This window comes from Saccopteryx bilineata, chromosome 3 (assembly GCF_036850765.1).
Source record: "Saccopteryx bilineata isolate mSacBil1 chromosome 3, mSacBil1_pri_phased_curated, whole genome shotgun sequence".
Lineage (NCBI taxonomy): Eukaryota > Metazoa > Chordata > Mammalia > Chiroptera > Emballonuridae > Saccopteryx > Saccopteryx bilineata.
The window spans coordinates 129,541,189-129,567,408 of NC_089492.1; the positions used below are offsets into that span (position 1 = coordinate 129,541,189).

Consider the following 26,220-nt stretch of genomic DNA (forward strand, 5'->3'; position numbering starts at 1 on the left):
TCCCCAGGGAACTGAGGCTCCTAAGATCTTAAGCAGGAGGCTGAGTTGAATCCAAGATTAGCAGTCTGAGCAGTAGTCCTAAAGGATCTTAGACAGGTCATTTATTGTCTTAGGGTCTCAATTTCCTCCCCTCAACACAAAGGCATGGGACCAGAATAGTGATTTTGAAGGCCTCTCCCACCCATGTGCTCTTACTCTAAAACACAGTTGCAACCCTGATGAGAGGCTTTATTGCTAAAATGTCAGTGAAGATTTAAGTCCCCAAATACTAGCTCCTTAAACCACTCCAGCAGTTGCTGTGAAGGACACTGTGAGGACACCCTGGGTGGGGGAGGCTTCAGTCAGGTGGGATGTGACAGGTCACAGATGGCTCTCAGGCTACCTGTCTTTAGCCCCTATAGTGCCAGATTCTAGCCAATTAGCCCTGGGCCATGATGGGTCTTACATCTTCCCATAGCATGAAATACCCTTAGGGACCCTGGGGAAGAGGAAACAGTGGCATGGCTTCCCTTAGCCTAGCCAAAACCCAAGCCTTCTTCCTCTCCCTGGCTCCACCTGTCCCCAAATGTTATCTCAATGTCTCAAATTTCTGGATTTCCGCTCCCCAGCCCAGAGTTGCTTATGGCTGGAAGGTAGAACCAACTCTTCTACCAGAAGGTCCAGGGTGGTTGCAGCAGCTCAAAGGTGGGGATGCTGGTCACATTGACTGGGATGGAAATGATGGCCCACGGCAGTCCATGCTGTTCCAGGGAGCGGCGGATCATGTAGCTGTGAGGGCATGGAGAAAAGTGGTGATGGTCACTTTCTCAGCACCCCATCATGCCCGACTGTCCCCATCACTCTGGGAGTTCCAGAGCCCAAGGGCATTTCGGCCCTCCAACTGGGGCATCCCAAGATGAGGCTTGTGGGAAGGGACTGGTGATTGCCCTTGACCTCCCCAAGTCATGGCACCCAACCTGGCGCCAACACAGCCAGAGACCAGGAGCCCTCACCCATCTCGGCCGAGCAGAAAGAGGGCAGGGATGTCAGCTGTGCGCTGGGTACTGTCCTGGATCATCTCCACGTAGAAGCTGTCATTGTCAACTGCATTGTCAGAGATGATCACTGCTCGCCCACCGTGCTCCTGCACCACCCTGGTCTTGGAGAGGAAGGAACAGCCCCTGGAAGAGATCAAAGGAGAGGCAAGGCCTTAGCTCCCCCTCCCCCAAGCCATCACCTAGGAGCATGAAAGAAGGACCATGGGTAATTTTTAATAAAGGCTCATAAATAAATGGCCAAAAGGCATGGATAATCTTTAAGACCTTTAAAATAATAAATTATTTAAAAACAATTTCAAAGGACCACCACCACCATTGATCTTAAAATCTACCCTATTCTTGCCCTCCCCTTGTGCCAGTGCCTGTCCGCTCCTCACCCCCTCTCCACCAGAGCAATCTGGTCCTGGATGAAGAAACCGTTGCTGAGTTCTCCACAGGCCTCTGAAGGTTCCGCGGGGACAAGGTGAATCTGCTCATACCTTGTGTGCTGAAGGACATTTAGATAGATCAGACTGTGAGGAGAGGCACCTACTTTAGGATTGGACTGATATCCCACCCTATCAGTTCATCACAAAATGTAAAGGAAAGGTGTGGAGAGGTTTTTTGAGTGCGGGGCACTTGTTCTCACAAAGGCTTATCTAGTCATCCTTACCTCTTTCCACAGGATAAGCAGCGGAGTTGGTATAGACCCAGAGAGAGGAAGTAACTTGCCTTAAGTCACATTATGCAGAGGCAGAACTAGCAGAACCCTTGGTTTTTCACTATTTCATTTTCCCAAAGATAGCTGGTCCCTATGGTGCCCAGGTCTGTATGATACAATACCTAGGGAAGTAGCTGGGAGCCCTTCCGTCCTGCACTGCAGCCCCTAGAGGGCAGAGTTGGATTCTGTTCCCTTCTCTGTCCCAGCACTCAGGTACTGGTTGAAAGGATGAGAGGGATTAACACTTCAGTTTAGTGGAAAGAAGATGGTAACAGGATCAGAGAGGAGGGGGCCTCCCTCGACTTACAAATATACCACCAAAGTCCTTTGCAGGTGTAGCTGTGAAAATGTATCGAATGTCTCCAGGACTCAGCACTTGAAAATACAAATAATCATGTATGCGTAAGCCTGAAAAAGAAAGAGTACAGGTGAGAAAGCTCCATGAACCCTGTGTCTTCAACTAGGCTGTCTATAGTTTGGGCCCCGGGCCCCAGCTTCAGCCAAGTGGATTCTCCAGCTGGGTGGAATAGAGGATCCCTTTCCCAGGGAGGATAGAGTTGATGCAGAGTTAGCAATCCCTGAAATTTATAAATGCTGCTGCTTACAAAGGTGAGCCAGGAAGACTAGTAGCTCTAGTGTCATCTTCGAGGATTAGTCTATCTTTGCTCTGAAGTGGACCTGAAAGGTTCAAGGTGATGTGGTAGTCTGGGTAGAAAACAATTCTCACTCTAATGTAAAAGTTGACTCTCCCGTCTCACTGCCATCTTCCTAGTCCACCACTATCATTTCTTGTCCTGACTGACTGGTTCATCTTCCTCCATATTTTGTGTGTGTGTGTGACAGAGAGAGGGACAGACAGGAAGGGAGAGGGATGAGAAGCATCAATTCTTTGTTGCAGCACCTTAGTTGTTCATTGATTGCTTTCTCATATGTGCTTTGACCAGGGGGCTACAGCAGACCGAGAGACCCCTTGCTCAAGCCAGTGACCTTGGGTTCAAGCTGGTGAGCTGTTCTCAAACCAGATGAGCCGGCGCTCAAGCCAGCAACCTCAGGGTTTCGAACCTGGGTCCTCTGCATCCCAGTCTGACACTCTATCCATGCACCACCACCTGGTCAGGCCATCCTCCTCCATTCTTGCTCCCTAAGGTCCATTCCCCAAACAACAACCAAGGATCTTTTTTAAGTGAGAAGAGGGGAGACAGACAAAACTCCCACATGTGCCCTGACCAGGATCCACCTGGTAACCCCCGGCTGGGGCCAATGCTCAAACCAGTCAAGCCACTGGCTGTGAGAGAAAGAGAAGGGGTAGAGAGTGGGGAAGAGAGCAGATGGTCACTTCTCATGTGTGCCCTGACTGGGGATCAAACCTGGAACATCTGTGTGCTGGGCCATTGCTCAATCCACTGACCCAACTGGCCAGGGCCCAAGGATCTCCTTAAAACATCTTAAAGCAAATATGATCATGTCACCCCTCTCATGGCTTCAATACCCATCAACAGCTTACCTTTGGACTTAAAATCTAAACTACGGCCTGAAAGGCCCTCCTCCATCTGGCCTTTGGCTGCTACTCCAACCTTATCTCCTTCCTCTGCTCAAGTTACACTAGTTCCTTCACTTCCCTGTGTGCCAGGGTTGGGACTGATTGTGCCTTTAGTTGGCCTTGTCTACTGCCCAAATCATAGCCACCATGTAGAGCTCACATGCCTTGGCACTGGGCTAGGCATCCTTTTATCCTGAGAATGAGGGCTTGCCATCAGATACAGATACACTTCCAGGAAGCCTTCCCACTAAATTCTCCCTCCCTCCACCCCCATCGTTGCCTGGCTTTTGCATCTGTTGATATTTGTAAATTAAGCGTGGTATACATATGAGTACAGCTGTTTATATTTCTCTGCTCTTGCAGGTGCAAACAGGTTGTCTGTGTACGTCTGTGCTTGTGTGTGAGCCCACGTGTAGGAATGTGTGTTCCTGTATGTGTGTGAGTGTTCACATACGTATCACCAACATGTAGGATCTCTAGTTGTTCCTTGCTCCTCCTCTTGGTCGCTCACTGAGCCACCTGGGTCGGCATTAGTGAGGGTAGAGGGAAAGTCTTGCTTCAACGTGGGGAGATGAGGCTCAGAGCCCACCCTTAGGCCGCGTCTAGCTCGAGTTCCGGAGGAGCAGCACCTACCCACTCCAGCACGGGCGAACTCGCCGGTTTCCAAGGTGACCCATGGCCCCCGGCCCCAGCTGCGCGCAAGCCAGAGGGCCTGCCTGGAAGCGCAGCCCCGCCCATTGCCGCTCACCGTGAGTCGCGATGCACGCGGTGAACCAGAGCGCGAGACAACACCAGCTCGCGGCGCCGAGGACCATCTCCAGGGCCCAGTACTGCGCCGCGCTGCCTTCACCCAACCCGCCGCGCGTTGCTATCCGGACTTCAGCCTGACAGCTGCTCCGGCCTCCCGCCCCCAGATCCGCTCTTGCTGTTGGTTGGCGAATGGCGAACGAGTCCTATGGCTGATTGGCTGAGGGGCCTGCTCATTTAGCCACACTTTCCACCTCTGCGCCTTAGCCCACTTCCTATTGGTCAAGAGAAGTGGAGCCGAGGGTTGATTGGTCTAAACTCTTAACAATAACTGCCCAGCCACGCCCCAGCACTTCTTAGTTTGGATTGGATTCCCAGGACCTCGCGGATGGTTGGGCTGTCGGAGGAAGACTGGAAATTGTAGGTGGGCTCCTGGAAGAACTCGCTTCAGCCACCGAAAGTCTTGGTTATCACTTCTTGTGGTCTTGGCACGATTATGATTTGCCTTATCCCAGCTGAGCTTTCCTCCTCCACGACCCCTCCTTGGAAAGGTATTCGTTTAGCACCCAGGGGATCTCCGGAGACCCACCCGTTGTGCTCGTCCTCTGCCCAGTTTCGCCAGTGCTTGCGCGGTCCCAATGGTAGAGCTGAAGACGCGTCCAGATGTAGCCCACCCTTGAGGAGGCCCTGACCAGTGCAGAGCCAGAAAGCGGGCATTGATTGGCGCTAGGTACCCACGCCAGCTTTTCTACCACTTACTGTGCAACTGTGGCTTTGGCTACCTTTCCTAAACTCTCAGCCTCCGTTTCCTCATCTATAAAATGGGTACGAAACAGTACTAACGTGATAGGGTTGGGCATTGAATGAGATCACTGATGTTTTGAGCTTACTTAGCATAAACTTTACCCCACAGTCAGCGTTCAATAAATGTTTGCATTTATTTCGTTCCTTCGTCTGGCGTCCGGGACGTGGAGAGGGGTTATGCAATTAGGGATAGTAGGTATTATGGTCCGAGCAAAGATCCTTCAAGCTCAGAGAAAAAAAAACCGAACACGACTAAAATTTGGCGAATCTACGATAGCAAACGCTTCTCCCCAAAGCGCCTTCCGAGGCTCCGCCTCTGGCCCTTTTAGCCACACCTACTCTCTGGTGGCGAACTATAGAGGGGCGGAAGTGGTTCGTCCCCTTCCTCTCCAATCCAGCGGCTGGTCGAACGTTCTGGGGACTTTTTTGGCGCGGGGAATTGTGGGGTTGTTGGGCGGCCCGGACGCGGAGCTAGGAAGAGGAGTAGCGAGCCGCTGAAAAAGCTTCCAAGATGATGGTGAGTGGCGTTTCGCACATCCTTCGCTATCCGCCGTCATCCGCTGCCATCTGGCCCGTGGCGGCGACGCCTGTCCTGGACCCGTCCCATAGGGCCCTCCACTGCTTACTATTTCTGTCATCGCTCTGATACTCTGTCTGTGGGCGACCCTGGTCCGCGGTGGCCTGGCTCGGCCCAGGCGCGGAGCAGGGGCCCTTGACTGAAGTCCGTGGGACTTCAGTGGAGGCTCTAGTCCGGCGGGCTGGGGACTACAAGTCCCAGGGTGCTTCGGGGTAGCGGACCCGCGTCGGGGACCCGGTTTTTGGATCCCCCCACAATCGTGATCTCTGTTACACTAGTGCGGGTTGTGCGTGCATAAGCAATCGGTGGCCAGACTTAGGAAGTCTTGGCTGCCCTGGGAAATGCGGGTGTAAAAAAGTGTGCTTCCTAGAATAGATAGAGCTCAAAGTCTCAATTTTGGTCTGTTGATGTACCCCACCCGCCTGTTGTTGAATGTATGGAAACAGACCTCTCTGCTCATGTTTCATTCATTCACTCATTAAATAAATACGTTTAGTGCCTACGGAATGTACCATTCCCCGCTGGTTGTTGGGGTGTAACTCCTCAGCTAGGAGAATGGGCAGGGCAGGAGGAGATATTGCATTAGAGGTGGCCCTCCGGATCTGACATTAGACCAGGCTTTCTATTTGGCCACCTAACTGTTTCATATTCTTAGATGGGGGGAGGGAGGGAGTGAGTGAAGCCTGGAGGCTCCCAGTAGGCCCCCTCCACCCCACTTCCACAGCGCATTCCTTTTTTCTCCATCTCATTGCTGCAGGTACCTTTCATGGGTCCCAAGCCTCGGTGGTAGCTCTTGAATTGCTGTTGAACAGGTCCAGCTTTTAAAAGGCTGTGTGTTTCTGTTTTTGCTTTGGGTGAGGGTGTATATTTTCTTTTATTTTCCAATTACAGTTGATATTCAATGTTATTTTGTATTAGTTTCAGGTGTACAGCATAGGAGTTAAACAGTCCTAGTTACAAAATGTTCCTCTTGATATTTCCATTACTCACCTGGCACTAAGGAGGGAGATGTTTAAGGGAAAACCCTGACTGAGATACTGCTTTCCGTGCACTTGTCTGTACACATTCATTTTGGCCTATCTGAATCAGTGCTCCGGGTTTGTTTTTTTTTTGTGCTTCCTGCAGTTTCTCCCTGTCTTGGTAGATATCAAACTGACACATATGAAGTAATCATTCTACTACCTGATGTCCTGTGAATCCACCTTGTATCCAAAGTAGAAGGAGCCTGGCATTAATCTGTGTGTCTTGTCCCCTTCATACCTCCAGTAACTGCCATTTTTCAGTCCATCTTCAGCATTACTTATTCCTAAAGTCATCTTTATCTTCTGTGCAGAGGCAACCTAGTAGGACAATGAGAGAGTAAGGGCTCTGGAGCCATGCTGAATGCCTAGTTTTATAATTCAGCTCTGCCACTTACTAGGTGTGTGACTTTGAGCATGTTATTAAATTTATGGTCCTTAGTCCGTTATAGGGGGTTAAATTAACTGATACATACAAAGTGTCCAGCATGTAGTAAGCACTCAGCAAATGCTGGCTATTTCGCTAGGTAGTGGCTTGTTTTCTTTCCTCCCCATAATCCATCCTCAAGCAAAGGCAACCATGAGAGTTTTGGTTGCCTTTCACAGAACTGAGATCAGAACCAAAGTTCTGTCTGGCTATAAAACCCTTCACTAAGGTGCTCCAGACCGCCACAGTTTTTTCCTGAACTGAGCCCGGCTCTGGTTCCCTGCTGTATTGTCTATGTGAATGTGAAATTTCTATCACCAAGAATCTTCCTTGCTGTCACAGAATTAGTCCTTTATAGTCCAGAAACCTTCTGTGATTGGAAGAGAGGTAAAAGGGTCCCCTGAAATCTCAGCCTTGTGACTTTGGCACAGTTTGTACAGAATGTATGTCTTTGCCTTTGGTGTTGAGCATTGTAAACCTTGAAATATAAATACCTGTTGTGGTTTTGTAGAACTTAATGCTTAATAATGCTTCAGGAACATCATTAAGCTGCAGTTTCCAAACCTTCCGTGATACTTTTGGCAGATGACTGGATTCTGCAATTGTTTCTCTAATTGCGCAAAGATGAGTGAAATTAAAAAGTAATTTGGGGACAGAAGTTGGGCTTTCCATAGCAGTGCCTACCCCTGGGCAATTGATAGAAGAGGACTCATCCTGCTTGACCTGGCTTAGCTCAGTCTAACTCCGCTACCTTTCCCTCCCCATAGGCTCTTTACCTGCCATTTCCCGGGGGCCTGCAAAGCATGGGGAACTTGGGAACAGCATGGTCAGCTGCTTCCCAGCCCTTCTTGCTTTGTACTTCATTCTCAGTGAATGCAGTGTTACCATATTAGCAATCCTTTTCTAAAAATAAGCCAGTGCTCTCTTCATTGCTTATATCAAGCACTTTCAGGTACATATATTTAACAGTTCAATTTTCAGCATTAAAAGTTGCTGAATATTAATTACTTCATAAGTGGCCAAATCTAGGCACTTTACAAATTGAGATTGTTATAGTCCTTACCTTTGGGAAGTTCATCCTTTAAGAAAGGATAGCAGCCTCACCTGTGGGTGGTAGGGAAGACCCCACCTGTGGGTGGGTCACTGGGAAGACTGAGTCTAGTTTATGAGCTCATCTCTGAAGGTTAAAGCTTGAATGCAGAGGCAGAGAACATTGGAGCAAAGGTATTTAAGCAGGCCCTTTAAAATAAGAAAGTACCCCTTCCTGTCTTACATAGTTCCTGAAGCAGGGTGGTGCAGTAGATAAAATGTTGACCTGGAATGCTGAGGTCATAGGTTCAAAACCCAGGCTTGCCCAGTCAAGGCATATGTGAAAAGCACCTATGAGTTAATGTTTCCCTGCTACCCCCTCCTTGCTTTCTTCTCCTCCTCTCCCCCTCCTTTCTTCCCTCCCTTCCGTTCTCCCCCTTTCCCCCTTCTCTAAAATCAATAAATCCTTAAAAATCTACAAAAATAAAAATAAAAATCTTTTAAAAAAGTGAAATAAAAAAGAAAGAATGGCAGTATAAAAGCTGTGCACAGGAGGAAGTGAAGACAGCGTTATGGGATCCCATGTTCAGGATGCCCCTGTTAGCTGCTGTTGGGAACTCCCTAGGAGATGGGGGCTGTGAAGAATTGCTGGCCTGGTGGTAAGAAAGTGGTGTTGAGAGAAGTGGCAAGTGGCTCTTGTAGATGTACAATTTGAAGGTGGAGGTAAGAAAGGTCCACAAAAGTGTTGGATAAGTTAGCCCTTTGGAGGGATAGAAGAATCTGTTGAAGGCAATAGGAAGGAATTTAAGACTCAAGTTGGTTTTTACTTTATTTTTATTTTATTTTTTTTTTTTTGGCAGAGACAGAGAGAGTCAGATAGAGGGACAGACAGGAAGTGAGAGAGATGAGAAACATCAACTCTTTGTTGCAGCTCCTTAGTTATTCATTGATTGATTTCTCATATGTGCCTTGACCATAGGGCTACAGCAGACCAAGTAACCCCTTGCTCGAGCCAGCGACCCTGGGCTCAAGCTGGTGAGCCTTGCTCAAACCAGATGAGCCCACGCTCAAGCTGGCGACCTTGGGGTCTCGAACCTGGGTCCTCAGCGTCCCAGTCTGACGCTCTATCCACTGCGCCACCATCTGGTCAGACCGGTTTTTGCTTTAAAATGAAGACTTCATCTAAACCAGCAACCTCAGCATTCCAGGTCGCCACTTTATCCACTGCGCCACCACAGGTCAGGTAGCACGTATATTATTTCGTTCAAACACACAGTCACAGTCACTGGGAAGACTGAGTCTATGAGCTCATCTCTGAAGGTTAAAGCTTGAATGCAGAGGCAGAGAACATTGGAGCAAAGGTATTTAAGCAGGCCCTTTAAAATAAGAAAGTACCCCTTCCTGTCTTACATAGTTCCTGAAGCAGGTCTGCAAGTTAAACCTCTATAGGGGCCTGACCAGGCCGTGGCGCAGTGGATAGAGCATTGGACTGGGATGCGGAGGACCCAGGTTCGAGACCTTGAGGTCACCAGCTTGAGCGTGGGCTAATCTGGCTTGGGCAAAAAAAAAAAAAAAAAGCTCACCAGCTTCGACCCAAGGTTGCTGGCTCGAGCAAGGGGTTACTCCATCTGCTGAAGGCCCACAGTCAAGGCACAAATGAGAAAGCAATCAATGAACAACTAAGGTGTCGCAATGAAAAACTGATGATTGATGCTTCTCATCTCTCTCCATTCCTGTGTGTCTGTCCTTATTTATCCTTCTCTCTGACTCTCTCTCTGTCCCTGAAAAAAACCCCACAAAAAACCTCTATAGGGATAGTGACTGTTTTGGAGGCCGTTGCAAATAGAAAGAAAAACTTTGGGATATCTGATTGGGGATGAGTCACAGGAAGCTTTATGGAGCCAGTATGAGAAATGGAAAAATTGCTGTGTGGATTAGATTTGTTGTCATTTTGTGAGGCAGAACAAACGTACTGTTTGCTTCTTTGCCTAACTACAGTACTTCCCTACACGCCAGCTAAATATTGGTACAGCTGCCTGCTTGGGCATCTCCAGGACAACACCTGAAGCTATGACACCTTGGGTTTTGCATCAGTGCCCCATCTACTTCTGTAGGATTAAGCTGTAATGTTAATAAGTGGATGTTTTGCTGGAGGGTGAACACGGAACATGGCCTGCTGCTTCCTCCTGTGCTGTGACCTAATTTTTCAACACGGAATGGGGTCAGAAGTTGAAAAGGCTATGCTCATTCAGCTGGGCACTGGAGAACATATTACTATTTAATTTGTTCTTTTAAACAAAATCATTGCTTCTTAAACCATTTTCTAGCATATCTACCAGATATGCTGTGGGTTTTTTTTTTTTGTTTTTTTTTTTATTCATTTTAGAGAGGAGAGGGAGAGACAGAGATAGAAGTGGGGGAGGAGCTGGAAGCATCAACTCCCATATGTGCCTTGACCAGGCAAGCCCAGGGTTCGAACCGGCGACCTCAGCATTTCCAGGTCGACGCTTTATCCACTGTGCCACCACAGGTCAGGCCAGATATGTTGTGGTTTTAGCAATGTGTTGGAGACAGAGGCTGTTTAAGGAATGGATATGGTGGACAGTGGGGGAATGTGATTTAAAAAGACTTGCAGATATTTATGTTATGGAAAGATGGGAGTATTTTTCCTTGCCCTTCCGTTCTTGAGTCTCATTGTAATAGGTGATTTTTTAAAGCAGTTGATTGTTCTTTCTTTTCTAGCCCACACCAGTTATCCTGTTGAAAGAGGGGACTGATAGCTCCCAGGGCATCCCCCAGCTTGTAAGTAACATCAGTGCCTGCCAGGTGATTGCTGAAGCTGTAAGAACTACCCTTGGCCCCCGTGGCATGGACAAGCTCATTGTAGATGGCCGAGGTAAGTCTGCAGGGTTCCTTAGGCCAGTGTGCAGGACAGAAGGCTTCTGGGATGTATTGGAGTTGGCAGAGGTTGGCATCAGAAAACTCCTTGCTTTTCAGATCTCTAAGGGATTGCTCGCTATAAGTGGCTCCATTTCATATGTGGTTCGGAAAGCTGAGCCCTGTGGGAATACAGGGAAGAAACTGGTCTCAGGAACTGTTGCCTTATAGGAGATACAGCCTAGAAACATGAAATAGAACCATCTGACATTTCCTGTGATCACTTCCATTGTATCATGTTGCCGAGACAAAGAGCAAGTTTCCTTTTATGTTTTAGTGTATTAATTGACATGTGAGATACTAGGATATTAACTATGTTAAGAATTTCTAAATGTTTATTCTGAGTTGTTTTTAAAACATTTTCTTTTCTTTTTTTTTTTTTTTTTTAACAGAGGCAGAGATAGACAGGGACAGACAGACAGGAACAGAGAGAGATGAGAAGCATCAATCATCAGTTTCTCGTTGCTCGTTGCGACTTCTTAGTTGTTCATTGATTGCTTTCTCACATGTGCCTTGACCGTGGGCCTTCAGCAGACCGAGTAACCCCTTGCTGGAGCCAGCGACCTTGGGTCCAAGCTGGCGAGCTCTTTGCTCAAGCCAGATGAGCCCGCGCGTGACCTCGGAGTCTCGAACCTGGGTACTTCCGCATCCCAGTCCGACGCTCTATCCACTGCGCCACCGCCTGGTCAGGCTAAAACATTTTCTATATTCAGTTGCAGTGTGCTAAATGCTGCTCAGAGAAAAGTAAAAACTCAATCCTCAGAAGCTTATGATTTTAGGAGACCTTTTGTGTACCCTCTATAAAAAGATCAGTTTATTCCTGCTATGATCCCCTCTGCCCCATCCCAGTAAAGGGTGCATTAGCTTCAAGTCTTTATGTTTTTACTTTGTATTTTCGCCTTTTAAGGGAAAGCCACAATTTCTAATGATGGGGCCACCATTCTGAAACTCCTTGATGTTATCCATCCTGCAGCAAAGACTTTAGTGGACATTGCCAAATCCCAAGATGCTGAGGTAAGAAAATCAAGCAGATGTGTTCAAATGGAGGTTTAAGCACATGCCTGCTTGCTGCTTCATTCTCTTCTTAAAAGCCTTTGATTATATATCTAAAACTATCATTTCAGAAGTATATAATACATGCTTGTTTAAGTAATACTACAGTGTGTCCGTAAAGTCATGGTGCACTTTTGACCGGTCACAGGAAAGCAACAAAAGACAATAGAAATGTGAAATCTGCACCAAATAAAAAGAAAACTCTCCCAGTTTCATACCTATTCAGTGCAGTTCAATGTGGGCTCACGCATATATTTTTTAGGGCTCTTTAGGTAGCTATCCTGTATAGCCTCTACAGACTCGTCACTGACTGATGGCCTACCAGAACGGGGTTTCTCCACCAAACTGCCAATTTCCTTCAACTGCTTATCCCACTGAGTAATGTTATTCCTATGTGGTGGCGCTTCATTATAAACGCACCTATATTCACGTTGCACTTTGGTCACAGATTCGAATTTAGCGAGCCACAGAACACACTGAACTTTCCTCTGTATCATCCACATCTCGACTGGCATGGCCGTGGGCTGCTCCGCTGTATACACGGTGTTACGTCATCATCTGCGCATGCACAAATGCTGCCACATCATCCTACAGAAACTGGGTTTTCCTTTTATCTGGTGCAGATTTCACATTTCTATCATCTTTTGTTGCTTTCCTATGACCGATCAGAAGTGCACCATGACTTTATGGACACACTGTACTTAAAATTTGTACCGTTCCACCACTTGTAGCAGAGATCTTAGGACTGGGTGCTGTCATTCATATGAGTTCTTAGGTAAATAATTTAAGCTTATAAGATGGGGCTGGAAATTTTTTTTTTTCCTTATTTTTTATAGAGACAGAGTCAGAAAGAGGGACAGATAGGGACAGACAGACAGACAGGAATGGAGAGAGATGAGAAGCATCAATCATTACTTTTTCGTTGGGACACCTTAGTTGTTCATTGATTGCTTTCTCATATGTGCCTTAACCGTGGGTCTTCAGCAGACAGAGTAACCCCTTGCTCAAGCCAGCGACATTGGGTCCAAGCTGGTGAGCTTTGCTTAAACCAGATGAGCCTACGCTCAAGCTAGTGACCTCGGGGTCTCAAACCTGGGTCCTCCGCATCCCAGTCCAATGCTCTATCCACTGCACCACCACTTGGTCAGGCGGGGCTGGAAACTCTTTAAGATTTCCAGTCCCCCATCCCCAAACCCCGCCTTTTTTAATGATAGTAAAATTTACATAACAAAATTGTTTTTTTGGGTTTTTTTGGGTTTTTTTTTCTGAAGCTGAAAATGGGGAAAGACAGTCAGACAGACTCCCGCATGCGCCCGACAGGGATCCACCCGGCACGCTCACCAGGGGCAACGCTTTGCCCACCAGGGGGCGATACTCTGCCCCTCCGGGGCGTCGCTCTGCCGAGACCAGAGCCACTCTAGCGCCTGGGGCAGAGGCCAAGGAGCCATCCCCAGCGCCCGGGCCATCCTTGCTCCAATGGAACCTCGGCTGCGGGAGGGGAAGAGAGAGACAGAGAAGAAAGAGGGGGTGGGGGTGGAGAAGCAAATGGGTGCTTCTCCTGTGTGCCCTGGCCGGGAATCGAACCCGGGTTCCCCGCACGCCAGGCCGACGCTCTACCGCTGAGCCAACTGGCCAGGGCCAAAATTGATTGTTTTAACAGAAATTATTTCTAATGTTGGAATCTTTATAGTAAATGTAGAGAGAGACAGGTTTGTATTTTAGAAAATTACAGATGTGCCCTGAAGTTATATGGAAAAGTTTATTAGGACCCTATACCCTATAAAACAGAATAGCTGTTCTAAAATTAAAGTGAGAAGAGTCGGCCCTGGCCGGTTGGCTCAGTGGTAGAGCGTCGGCCTGGCGTGCAGAAGTCCCGGGTTCGATTCCTGGCCAAGGCACACAGGAGAAGCGCCCATCTGCTTCTCCACCCCTCCCCCTCTCCTTCCTCTCTGTCTCTCTCTTCCCCTCCCGCAGCTGAGGCTCCACTGGAGCAAAGATGGCCCAGGCGCTGGGGATGGCTCCTCGGCCTTTGCCCCAGGCGCTAGAGTGGCTCTGGTCGCAACACAGCGATGCCCCGGAGGGGCAGAGCATCGCCCCCTGGTGGGCAGAGTGTCACCCCCTGGTGGGCGTGCCAGGTGGATCCCGGTCGGGCGCATGCGGGAGTCTGTCTGACTGTCTCTCCCCGTTTCCGGCTTCAGAAAAACACAGAAAAAAAAAAAATTGCCATGTAAGAAAGATGAACAGCCTGACCAAGCAGTGGTGCATTGGATAGAGTGTCGGACTGGGATGCCGAGGACCCAGGTTCGAAACCATGAGGTTACCAGCTTGAGTGTGGGCTCATCTGGTTTGAGCAAAGCTCACTAGCTTGGACCCAAAGTCGCTGGCTTGAGCAAGGGGTCATTTGGTCTGCTGTAGCCCTGTGGTCGAGGCACATATGAGAAAGCAATCAATGAACAGCTAAGGTGCCTCAATGAAGAATTGATGCTTCTCATCTTTCTCCCATTTTTTCTATCTGTCCCTCTCTCTGTCTCTGTCACAAAAGGAGAAAGAAAGATGAGCAGACTAGTAACGTGCTTATTCCAAATAGTGATTAACATATAAAGGACTTTGCCTGGTCCTGGGAGGTTTGTTTTAGTGGGACTTGACTGGAAAATATTTTTTGCCTGACCAGGCGGTGGCGCAGTGGATAGAGTGTTGGACTGGCACGTGGAGGACCCAGGTTCTAGACCCCAAAATCGCTGGCTTGAGCCCAAGGTCTCTAGCTTGAGCAAGGGGTCACTTGGTCTGCTGTAGGGCCCCCCTACCCCCGGTCAAGGCACATATGAGAAAGCAATCAATGAGCAAGCAGTCAACGAACAACTAAGATGCTGCAATGAAGAATTGATACTTCTCATCTCTACCTTCCTTTCTGTCTGTCCCCATCTATCCCTCTCTGTGACTGTCTCTGTCAAAAAAAAAAGTTCTTGTAAACTCCTGAGGGCTTTGTACTCCTTAAAGAATATTTATCTCATGCCTCTTATTACCATGGTTATTTGTTTTTTATTTATGGGGTGACATTGATCTCTAAGAGTACATGATTTTCAGGTAAACATCTCTATAGCATTTGAGCTGTTTGATTGTGTTGTGTACCCATCACCCAAAGTCAGATCATTTTCTGTCACCATATATTTATCTCTCTTTACTCTCCTCCCCCCACCATTCTTCCCCTAGTAACCACTTCACTTTTATCTATGTCTGCGAGTCTCAGTTTTATCACACACCTATATGTGTGAAATCACAGTTCTTAGCTTTTATGATTTACTTGTTTCAGTTAGTATGTTCTCAAGGTCCATCCATGTTGTTGAAAATGGCATTATATCATCGTTTCTTATGGCTGAGTAGTATTTTGTTGTATATATTTACCACATCTTATGTATCCAATCCTCTGTTGACGGTCACTTTGGTTGTTTCCATGTCTTAGCCACCATGACTAATGCTGTTATGAACATGTGGGTGCATGTGTCTTTGCATACCAGTGTTTTTGAGTTTTTTTGGGTAGATACCGGTAAAGGAATATGGTAATTCTATTCTTAAATTTTCTGAGGTATCACATGGTTATTTGTGACATTGTATTATAAACATGACTGGGACTATCTTATTCATTATAGTGCCTTTTATGTAATAGATAAGTTTGCATATATGGTTTCATATCCCAACAAAATTTAATTGTCCAAATCAGGCTTCTTTGCAGAATGGGCCTGGCTGGGGAATTAATTTTGTATCTCAGCACTATTTGATGGAATGGATACCTGACTGCTATCACCTTCCTTCCTTCCACTTGTTGCAAACACCTATGCTTTCATATTAAAACTTCACACTCATTTTACTTCCTTTTTTTTTTTTTTTTTTTTGCATTTTTCTGAAGCTGGAAACAGGGAGAGATAGTCAGACAGACTCCCGCATGTGCCCGACCGGGATCCACCCGGCACGCCCACCATGGGGCGACGCTCTGCCCACCAGGGGGCGATGCTCTGCCCATCCTGGGCATCGTCATGTTGCGACCAGAGCCACTCTAGCGCCTGGGGCAGAGGCCACAGAGCCATCCCCAGCACCCGGGCCATCTTTGCTCCAGCGGAGCCTTGGCTGCGGGAGGGGAAGAGATAGACAGAGAGGAAGGCGCGGCGGAGGGGTGGAGAAGCAAATGGGCGCTTCTCCTGTGTGCCCTGGCCGGGAATCGAACCTGGGTCCTCCGCACGCTAGGCCGACGCTCTACCGCTGAGCCAACCGGCCAGGGCCTAAAACTTCACACTCATTTTAAAAGTGCCATGTTTAAAGGGGTAGGTTGCTGGAAAATGGAGTTTTGGGGCTTTATCCCTGATCAGGAGAAAACATGAATTTCCTGTCATTCTCTTCCAGGTTGGTGATGGCACCACCTCAGTGACCCTGCTGGCTGCGGAGTTTCTGAAGCAGGTGAAACCCTATGTGGAAGAAGGTTTGCACCCACAGATCATCATCCGAGCTTTCCGCACCGCCACCCAGTTGGTATGGGAATCTTGGCTCAGTTGGCCTTGTGCCTGGGCACTTTCATATTTCTATTAGGATGATAACCGTTACTGAGTTGTAGAAAGACTGGGCAGAGTTCCTTGGATATTTTCTGAATTCTCCCTAGGAACCTCAGTTCTGCCATTCTGCAGCTATTTGAGATGTTGCTTTTATGGACTTTTGACCTTCATTCTGTGACCTGTCACAAATCAGTTCCTCTAGGCCTCACTTTCCCCCTTTATTATCTCTGTTTCAGGGTGGTGAAATTAAAATGAGATATATGAGAAGCGAGATATATGTACATCTAATTAATATATACAGTGCTAGAAATTGTTGCAGATGTTTTTTATAAGCCAGAAGGTTTGGCTTAATCTAGAGTCCTAGCTTGTTTTTATTCATTTGTTATTGTGTGTTACCTGCATAACCAGAGCTAAGTCCTGGACGTATCCTTATGATTCTTCACAATTGTACCTGTTCTACATTTCAGATTATGGTAGTTTCCCAGACTATAGATATTTACATTGTTCTGGACAGCTACAAGACTTAAAAATGTTGCTCCAGCAATAGAGTAGAAATGCTTAAGATTTGAAATAAACAGATGAGAGACTTGTAAGAGAGGTTGAGATCCACTTCACCAGTTGGTAGGGTGAGAGACTCACTCAGCTTCTGTTCTTTACAGGCAGTCAGCAAGATCAGAGAGATTGCTGTGACTGTGAAGAAGGAAGATAAAGTGTAAGTTGTGGGGCTTTGTCAGAAGCTTGACTTCCTGTAGCCAAATTGGGTGCAGAAGCATGTTGTAATCCCTATTATGTGCCTGGGACTGTTTGGCTTGCTAGACCAGGGGTCGGGAACCTTTTTGGTTAAGAGAGCCATGAATGCCACATATTTTAAAATGTAATTCCAAGAGAGCCATACAGCGACCCATGTACGTTAAGCATTATCCAATAAAAATTTGGTGTTGTCCCGGAGGACAGCTGTGATTGGCTCCAGCCACCTGCAACCATGAACATGAGCAGTAGGAAATGAATGGATTGTAATACATGAGAAAGTTTTATATTTTTAACATTATTTTTTTTATTAAAGATTTGTCTGTGAGCCAGATGCAGCCATCAAAAGAGCCACATCTGGCTCTCGAGCCATAGGTTCCCGACCCCTGTGCTAGAAGACCCTTGACTGTGCCCCAGTCCACGCTGCACAAAAGAGGCTGGTAGACTGCAGTTTAAAAGCTGTCATATATGTGGTCATTGACTGCAGTCAACATCTGTCACTGATAATAATGCCTTAAAGATACAGAAGAAATTGATGAGGGCTAAATTTAGAAGCTAGAATGGAAATCACCTCCACACTGCAGTAGAATCAGACAAGAGGGGCTTTTTAAGAGCTGATGCAGGCTCCTACCCTTGTGTCCCAGGGAGCAGAGGAAGTTGCTGGAGAAGTGTGCCATGACCGCTCTGAGCTCCAAACTGATCTCCCAGCAGAAGGCCTTCTTCGCTAAGATGGTGGTGGATGCGGTAATGATGCTTGATGATTTGCTGCAGCTTAAAATGATTGGAATCAAGAAGGTACAAGGTGGAGCCCTGGAGGTAAGCCTGCTGCAGCTTCTCTAGGAAGCTCCTGCTCTCACATTGATCTCTCAGCTTGGAATCAGAGGAGAGCACACATTACAGGGTAGAGGAACACATGTAGGACTGGAAGTCACGCTTGGGCTGTATTCTCCACACAGCCATGATTGGCTGTGACTGTAGGTCCATTGAGTAACCTGTTTGGACTTATATTTACTTGTCAGCAGAGTGAAAAGTGAAGTGGCTGTTTTTCATATCTCAGTGTTGATGTGGGAGGGACCACAGCTAGCTCTGATAAATTATCTCTGACCCTCTCCATTAATGAATCTGAGGAGTACTTCTAGTCCATTCTTCTCCAGAAGTATTACACACTCCCTTCTTTATTCATTTATTTTGAGTAGATGATACATAGTTCAAACTGTATTAAAGGACCTAAAGGAAAAAAATAAATGTCCCCTATGCCACTTCTGCCCAAGTCGACCACTATAAAGTGTGTGTCCATTGAGAATAATCTGTGTTTCTATAAACATACGTAAATACTGCTTTCTTAAACACAAGTGCTTGCTTATAATACATAGTTTTTTGTCACTTGTTTTTGTTCATTTAACAACATACTTTAAAACAGTGGTAGTCAACCTGGTCCCTACTGCCCACTAGTGGGCGTTCCAGCTTTCATGGTGGGCAGTAGCAGAGCAACCAAAGTATAAATAAAAAGATAAGTTTAACTATAGTAAGTTGTTTTATAAAGACTTATTCTACTAAACTTAGCAAAAATCCAACATAAAGTACTTGGTAAGTAATTATTATTATATGCTTTAACTTGCTGTAACTCTGCTTTATAAATTTTATAAAGTACAGTTACTTCCCTACTTTATAAATCACCATTACTATGGAACCGGTGGGTGGTTAGAAAATTTTACTACTAACAGAGATACAAAAGTGGGCGATAGGTATAGAAAGGTTGACTACCCCTGCTTTAGAATATGATCCATATCACTTGTAGCTCTTAATTCAGTGCTGCCCAGTTAAAACCTCCTGTGATGATACGGTTAAATATCTGCACTATCCAGTATGATGGCCATTAGCCTGGTGTGATTACTGAGCACATGAAATGCAGCCAATACAACTGAGGAACTGAATTTTATATTTAATTCCATTTATTTAAATTTAATAAGCAACACGTGGCTCATGTCTGCAATATCTCACGCATAGCTGTAGATCATTTTTTCTCAACACGGTAGTATCTGTCTGGAAACATTCTTCGATGCTGGTGCCTCCGTGCTGCTTTGGACCTTGTCCAGTCTCTGGCCTGCCCTACTTCTTACTAGACTCTTCCTTCGTGACTTCAGCCTGAAGTGATTTGGGCAGGGCAAGACCTGCTTGACATATTATAGCCTGGCCCTTCCCTTTTTATCTTTGACATTTACCCTTCCAAATTGCACTCCCACTCTGTTCTCCTCCCACTCTTGTCACGGCACATGTCAGTGGGCTGAAGGTCTCTCTGTGTCATAAAGCTGTGAGGACTCTGGAAGTCAGCTGAGCCATGTCTGTTGTTGGCCGCAAGGACTGCTCATTTTCCAACCCATTCTCTTCATTGTGGCTTGATGGCTTTGCTAACAATCATTTCATCTTCTCCTTGGCCTTCCTACTTCTGTAAACCCTTGAGATTAGACTGGCATCCACTAAACTCTAAACTAGACATAAGAACTAATAATGTGACCTTTGGGAGAAAGCCAGGAGCTTTAAGTCACACCCATGTTTTCCTTAGACTTTCCCACATTCCTTAAATGCATGTAAACACTAACAAAACCTCACATAAACAATTCAGTGAATGATGGTAGTAATTGTTTACTTAGTCTCAAGATTAAACTGATCTTACCTTTATCTTCAGCCTTCTCTCCTGTGAGCCTCATGCTCCTGTATAACTGCTGCTGAACCCATTATCTTGTCCTCCAAACCCATTGCATTTCCTGTATTCCTTGACGTAGTTGGTATTACCGCCGTTATTCAATCATGCAAGCCAGAAATCAGGTCATCCTTGAAAACCTTTACATCTCCTCACAACCTGTCAACCGTTGTCTTATTTTTAACTACCAATTTACTATTTAGTTTTTTTTGTCAATTAATTTGAAAGAGAGAGAGACATCAACCTGTTCCTATATGTGCCCTGATTGGGGATCAAACCCACAACCTTTGCATATCAGGATGATGCTTTAATTAAGCTATCCAGCCAGGGCTATTGACTTTTTAAATTTGTGTCTTTTACTATTCCCATGACAACAGTAACCACCCTTCCTCTAGTCTTGTATCCCCTAAATCCATTCTACTTTCCATGGTAGGGTGAAGTTCCCCAATTTATTACCTTATGTGTAAAACCTTTTGGGTTTCTACATTCACTACAGGAGAAGAGCCAGGCCTTAGCTGAGCCAGTAAGATTCTCCTAAACCAGTCCCTGATTTCTGCTTTATATTCCAGAGACTACAAATGCCTTATTATTCCCCAATTCCACCACACTGTCTCTGCCTCTTGGCAACACCTCTTTCTTCCTTTTTTTTGTATTTGACTAATTTCTGCTCAGTCATCTTGATTCAGGCAGGGGTCTCAAACTTGCGGCCCGCCGAACAATTTTGTGCGGCCCGCAGACTAATCCACGGGCTTACTTAATTTTATCCAAAATATTTTGAACTTCGTGGATTAGTCTGTGGGCCGCACAAAATTGTTCGGCGGGCCGCATGCAGCCCGCGGGCCGCGAGTTTGAGACCCCTGAGCTAAGGCCTCACTCCCTTTAGGAGACTGTAGATTTGAAGTTTGCAGGAATCTGTTCACTGATAGGCTGCTGTATTATAGATCAGGACTGTAGATTAGCACTGGCAGAGGACATTCAGGTCATTGAACTTAATACTCCTTTTTATGGAGTAGGTAGGTCATTTAGTAAAAAAGATTTGAGATGTGAACCTAAGTCTTCTTATAGTGCTAATGTTAGTCCCATGTGCAGTATGCTTTCTGTTATGCCTTGCTATTAAATCCAGCCCATAGGAAGCTATGTTACTGAGCAAGAGGTAGGAGTTCACATTTTAAGGGATTGAGATGTGGGAAGCCACAGTACTAGCCTGAGAACTGTGCAGGAAATTTTTGACCTTTATGATCTTTTGGTTTCATCTGAGAAGAGAAAGCATCAAGGCTGCAGCAAACATGTCAGAGAGAGAGAAAAAGTGTGTGTGTGTACATACACATATATATGTGTATGTGTATATATATGCAGTGCAGGTAGGGAGGAGTATGTGTAGGTGTATGCAGTAGAAGACTCAGGTTAGGAGTTGGGATCAGAGGGGAAAGCATTGGACAGCCTTTGCCTTATTCATAAATGCCTGTCTCATTTGCTGTCACTGTAGGTAAATACTTAAAGCCGTATCCTTTGGCACCTGCATTGGAGGCCAGTCTTAGAAGACAGCTTAAACAGGCCTTTACCATGCCCAGCCTCTGCAAACTGAATGATTTTCCTTCATACTAGAGAGATAACCAGAATATGTTTTGTATTTTTCCCCTTTTATGATAATAGAAAGGTTTTGTTACAACAGTGAAATAATGACACGGTTAACTCTTAGGTTCACAGGAATGGATGTGCGTTAGTCCAACACACCACTGCCTTGATTTCACTTCATTCCAGTACTGAGCTGTTGAACTGTTCATTTTTGTTTTTTTTAAACAGGACTCCCAGCTGGTAGCTGGTGTTGCATTCAAGAAGACTTTCTCTTACGCTGGGTTTGAAATGCAACCCAAAAAGTACCATAATCCAAAGATTGCCCTCTTAAATGTTGAGCTGGAACTGAAAGCTGAGAAGGATAATGCTGAAATCAGAGTCCACACAGTTGAGGTATGCCTGCTCCCTGGCAGTGGCGTGGAAATGGGCAGCTCTCAAAATCTTGAGTCTTGTGGTTGTCTCAGGTCCAGCTCTGTGGGTCCCATTATCCCTCTGTCCCCTAAATATTGATGTCTAAATACTGAACCCCTTCTTTCCTTGCTCTTCCCTGAGTGACCTGGACTTGAAAGGATTTGGATAGGACGGACCTACTGAAACGTTTTCCTCTGGCCCCAGAAAGGGGCTGGCCAGGGCTCTCTAGCTACATGGCGAGCGAGCCTGGTATTTTGATTCCTTTGGTTTGGGCAGATGTGGGCTCTTCCCATTTGAGACTGGGTCCTATGCTGCAGAGACAGGTATACTCCCATCATTGATATAACCAAGGCTATCTCTGGAGGTAGCAGTGTCACCCAGCTGTAAACAGGTACTCTTAGGAAATTCTTCCCCAATGCAGAAAGGGTATTGGGGAAGGGGTATTGATGTTGGAAGTTCCATGGGTGAGTGCTTTGGAGGCGGTTAGAATTAATCCAAACTAAACCTTTTTTCACACCTTGTCAATGCCAGCTTTTAATCCTGGGGTTACTTTCTGCTTTCATGTTTGGAAATTTTAGGGGGTTCCTCAGTTATCTTACAGGGTCCTTGTTTATTTGGACTGAGGAGAGGCTCTTGTTTGCCCCTGTTGACTCCCATATAAATTGGCATACTTTTATCGTGGGAGGTATATTTTAGCTCGCCATATATGCCGACCTCCACTCCTAAGCATCCTCATCCTTTTCTGGGTCTCCTCAGGATTATCAGGCAATTGTTGATGCGGAGTGGAACATTCTGTATGACAAGTTAGAAAAGATCCATCATTCTGGAGCCAAAGTCGTCTTGTCCAAACTCCCCATTGGGGATGTGGCCACCCAGTACTTTGCTGACAGGGACATGTTCTGTGCTGGCCGAGTGCCGGAAGAGGATCTGAAGAGGACGATGATGGTAACTGAATTTTCACAGGCTGCTACTTGGCCTTTGTGGCCCTGGCAGGGGTGGGGGATTATTTACCTCTGGCAGACAGGAGTGCACTGTCAGGGTGGCATGTGACTCCAGGCCTGTCTTCTTAACCCTTTTTGCCTTGAAGCACTTCATTCCCAGTGTGCATGTACTCAGGTACAAAAATTAGTCTCACCAGAACGAGTTAGGAAATCTGATTTTAGAGAAAACCCAGCAGTAATGCTGTGACTAGCTGAATGCACCCAAGTATTGATGCTTCCAGCCAGTGTCTCACCAGACGCCCAATCCTGACTTATTGGCTGGGCCTAGGGCATGCTGGTTTGGGGGACGGGTGTTGGGTAAACCAGAGTCCCCATCCATCTCTTTTCAACTAGGTGGTTTGCCCTTCATATGTCTTAGTTTTATTTTGTTTTCTCCTTTCAGAGGAGTAAAAGTCAACTAGAGGCCAAGGGTGAGGATGGGTTGGCCAGTGCAGAGGGCTCTGGGTCACCAGCAGAATCCAGCATGGGAACAGGCTCTGAGGCTAGGTGGCGGGAAGCTTGCTGGCCTCAGTGAACCTTCACTGCTGGATGTTCTTGCCTTCTTTGCTCCTCAGGCCTGTGGAGGCTCCATTCAGACCAGTGTGAATGCACTGTCAGCAGATGTGCTGGGCCACTGCCAGGTCTTCGAAGAAACCCAGATTGGAGGCGAGAGGTGAGCTGCGTGCCTGGGCTGCATCTTGGCGGAGCTCAGGAGACTTGCCTGCATCTGGCTTCCTGCCGTTCTTGGAGTGTGCTATACAGCACGTGCTACTCTCTTTTGAAATCTTGCCTCTTGGGGCATAAACAGCTCAGATATAATGGTATTTTGGAAGGGAAGATCACACTGGGCCTAAAGTTTGACTCCACAATCTTTTATGTCCCAGTGGTATAGCCCCAGACCTTCCTAAGAAAGTATGTTTAAGGGTGGGGAAACTTAGTGAAAAACAAGAGCAACTCCTGAGTGTTGGGAAGACTGGTGAGGTCAGAACACAGCAGCATGGCAACAAGAGGTCACAGATTTGATTTGACCTTGGATGTAGGTACAACTTCTTCACTGGCTGCCCCAAGGCGAAGACTTGCACCATCATCCTCCGCGGGGGCGCTGAGCAGTTTATGGAGGAAACAGAGCGGTCCCTGCACGATGCCATCATGATTGTCAGAAGGGCCATCAAGGTACTGGACTGGTGGCTTCCTGTCTGCACAGCCCTTTCTCCCTTCCAAGCTAACGAGACTCTGGATTTGTGTGTTGATTCCTTCCTTGAGTGGCATTCAGGCCTTGATTTGCCTCACAAATCATAGAGAAACAGTCTCAGTCTCTCACGTAGGTCATGCTGCCTTAACGGCCAAGACTTGTTCTTATGAGCTAACTGTGGAGCTGAGGTAGTCAGCCATCCCCAGGATGTGCCAGTGTCCTCAAGGTACAGATGACCTTGAAGATGGGCAGAAACCATGAAGTTCAGTAGGTTGAAGCTGGGATGTGCTAGACAAGGTCCATGTTTAGGCTCCCTGGAGCTTGGGATGAGGGAAACTATGAGGAACCATTCTATGAGTTGGGGACCTACTGGCTAAGTGGCCCAATTTTTCTGTGGCTGGAGCTTGGGCCAGGGGGTTGCTTGTATTGAGAGATGGGTTTGGTCCCTACAGAACGATTCCGTGGTGGCTGGTGGCGGGGCCATTGAGATGGAGCTCTCCAAGTACCTGCGGGATTACTCAAGGACCATTCCTGGAAAACAGCAGCTGTTAATTGGGGCCTACGCCAAGGCCTTGGAGATTATCCCACGCCAGCTGTGTGACAATGCTGGCTTTGATGCCACAAACATCCTCAACAAGCTGCGGGCTCGGCATGCCCAGGTGGGTGCTGCCTTTCCTTCGGGTCCGGGGGTTGGAGGGGATGGGGCTAGATTCTGAGTGTGCTGTGAACATGGAAACTCTGTGTGCTCAGCTCAGGTAATGATACAGGAACTAAACTCAGTACCAACTAATTGTGCCCCCTTTGAGTGCAGAGGCAAAGCCACAGTGCCAGGACTGGGGGTCCCAGGGTTTCTTCAGTGCTTCTACCAAGGGTGTGATCACTCCTCACAGGGCAGTAAGAGGAACTCGAGGAGCCCTGTGGCCCCTGCCTGGAAGCACTCACTGGTGATGCATTCCTGAGCCTGGCTGACACTCAGACCAGCCATGGCGCTATCACCTCCAAGTTGTCACCTCTTTGAGAACTTTGTTATTTAGCAAATGTTTAAGTGCTGGGCACTCTGACACAGTAGTACTCTGTGAGTGACCTTGCTTCTGACTTGTGTTATACAAGTCACTTCACCTGTGTCTTCAGTTCCTCATATAATGAGGACTAATGGAAGCAGCGAAGTAACACAGTGAGATAAGGGATTGCACAATGTTCTCTTGAGAAATGTGGTTTGATATATGCAGTTTTAAGGTGACCTGAGGTGAGGTTTCCCCAAAACAGCAGCTTGCCAGGAAGAGGGCCATCTCCAAGGTTTGAAGGGGGTGGTTGTCAGGAGCAGGACTTCCAGGTTCCTGTTGTGATACCACAGACTGGTGCCATTTTCCTCAGAGCAGTGCTGACATGTTCAGAGAGCCGGGTTGCTAACACGCCAAGTGTCTGGGACAGAGGGTGGGTAGAAAATGTGAAAGCAGTTCCATGTTACCTCCTCTCTTGTCCTGATCTTTCAGGGGGGCATGTGGTACGGGGTAGACGTCAACAACGAGGACATTGCTGACAACTTTGAGGCCTTTGTATGGGAGCCAGCTATGGTGCGGATCAATGCCCTGACTGCAGCCTCAGAGGCCGCTTGCCTTATTGTGTCCGTAGATGAAACCATCAAGAACCCTCGTTCCACAGTGGATGCACCCCCGGCTGCTGGCCGGGGCCGTGGTCGCAGCCGCCTCCATTGAGAGGCAGGTGACTGGCAGGCTGGCAGCAGGGCGCGCTCACTCCCATCTCGGTCTGGAATTGGTTAATTACAAGGAATGAATGGTGATAGGCCCACTCTGTTCTAACTGCAGGTTATTTAAATAAACTTTAAGACTGCAATTTATTGTGGGGCAGGAGTTTTATTTATAAATATGTTGACTACAGCTCAGGATTTAGAAAAATTGTCTTCCTTCCTTTGAGCTGTCTTCAGTGGCTCTGGTTGTTAAGGCAGAGTGCCTGCAGGGAGCTCCACCTGAGTGGCCCCTGTCCCGAAGTTTCACTTTGGTATCTTAGTCCCAGAAGTGGCTGGGAAATGTGGAGTTGCTTCCTTTTCTTCTGAATTTATCTCAGCCCTGGCCTAGCCGGACCTTGCTTCCAGAGTTTTTCTGGATATGAGTAAATGTGTTAACCTGACCTTGTCTGCCCCTTCTACCTCTATATTCTTTTGGTTCAGTCTTTTGGCGTCTCT

At 46.9% G+C, this 26,220-nt stretch overlaps 2 protein-coding genes across 3 annotated transcripts; one reads left to right on the top strand and one right to left on the bottom strand.

The window, feature by feature from the left end:
* Positions 1–71: 71 nt before the first annotated feature.
* PRADC1 (protease associated domain containing 1) lies at positions 72–4,178 on the bottom strand. The gene is made up of 5 exons (XM_066267385.1): positions 4,026–4,178; positions 2,045–2,145; positions 1,415–1,524; positions 993–1,160; positions 72–768 (listed from the first exon to the last, which is right to left on the bottom strand). The coding sequence occupies exons 1-5, from the start codon at positions 4,090–4,092 to the stop codon at positions 648–650; spliced, it is 567 nt and encodes a 188-aa protein (XP_066123482.1). The 5' UTR covers positions 4,093–4,178; the 3' UTR covers positions 72–647.
* A 242-nt stretch (positions 4,179–4,420) lies between these two features.
* Positions 4,421–25,871, top strand: CCT7 (chaperonin containing TCP1 subunit 7). 2 transcript variants are annotated; one of them, XM_066267387.1, is made up of 12 exons: positions 4,421–4,575; positions 10,623–10,776; positions 11,725–11,831; positions 16,266–16,391; positions 17,071–17,123; positions 17,803–17,974; positions 21,663–21,827; positions 22,602–22,790; positions 23,401–23,498; positions 23,866–23,998; positions 24,470–24,676; positions 25,511–25,871. In XM_066267387.1, the coding sequence occupies exons 2-12, from the start codon at positions 10,749–10,751 to the stop codon at positions 25,730–25,732; spliced, it is 1,500 nt and encodes a 499-aa protein (XP_066123484.1). In that variant the 5' UTR covers positions 4,421–4,575; positions 10,623–10,748; the 3' UTR covers positions 25,733–25,871. The 2 variants fall into 2 exon arrangements, with proteins under 2 accessions (XP_066123484.1, XP_066123483.1); XM_066267386.1 differs by lacking the exon at positions 4,421–4,575 and adding an exon at positions 5,181–5,345.
* The last annotated feature ends 349 nt before the right edge of the window (positions 25,872–26,220 follow it).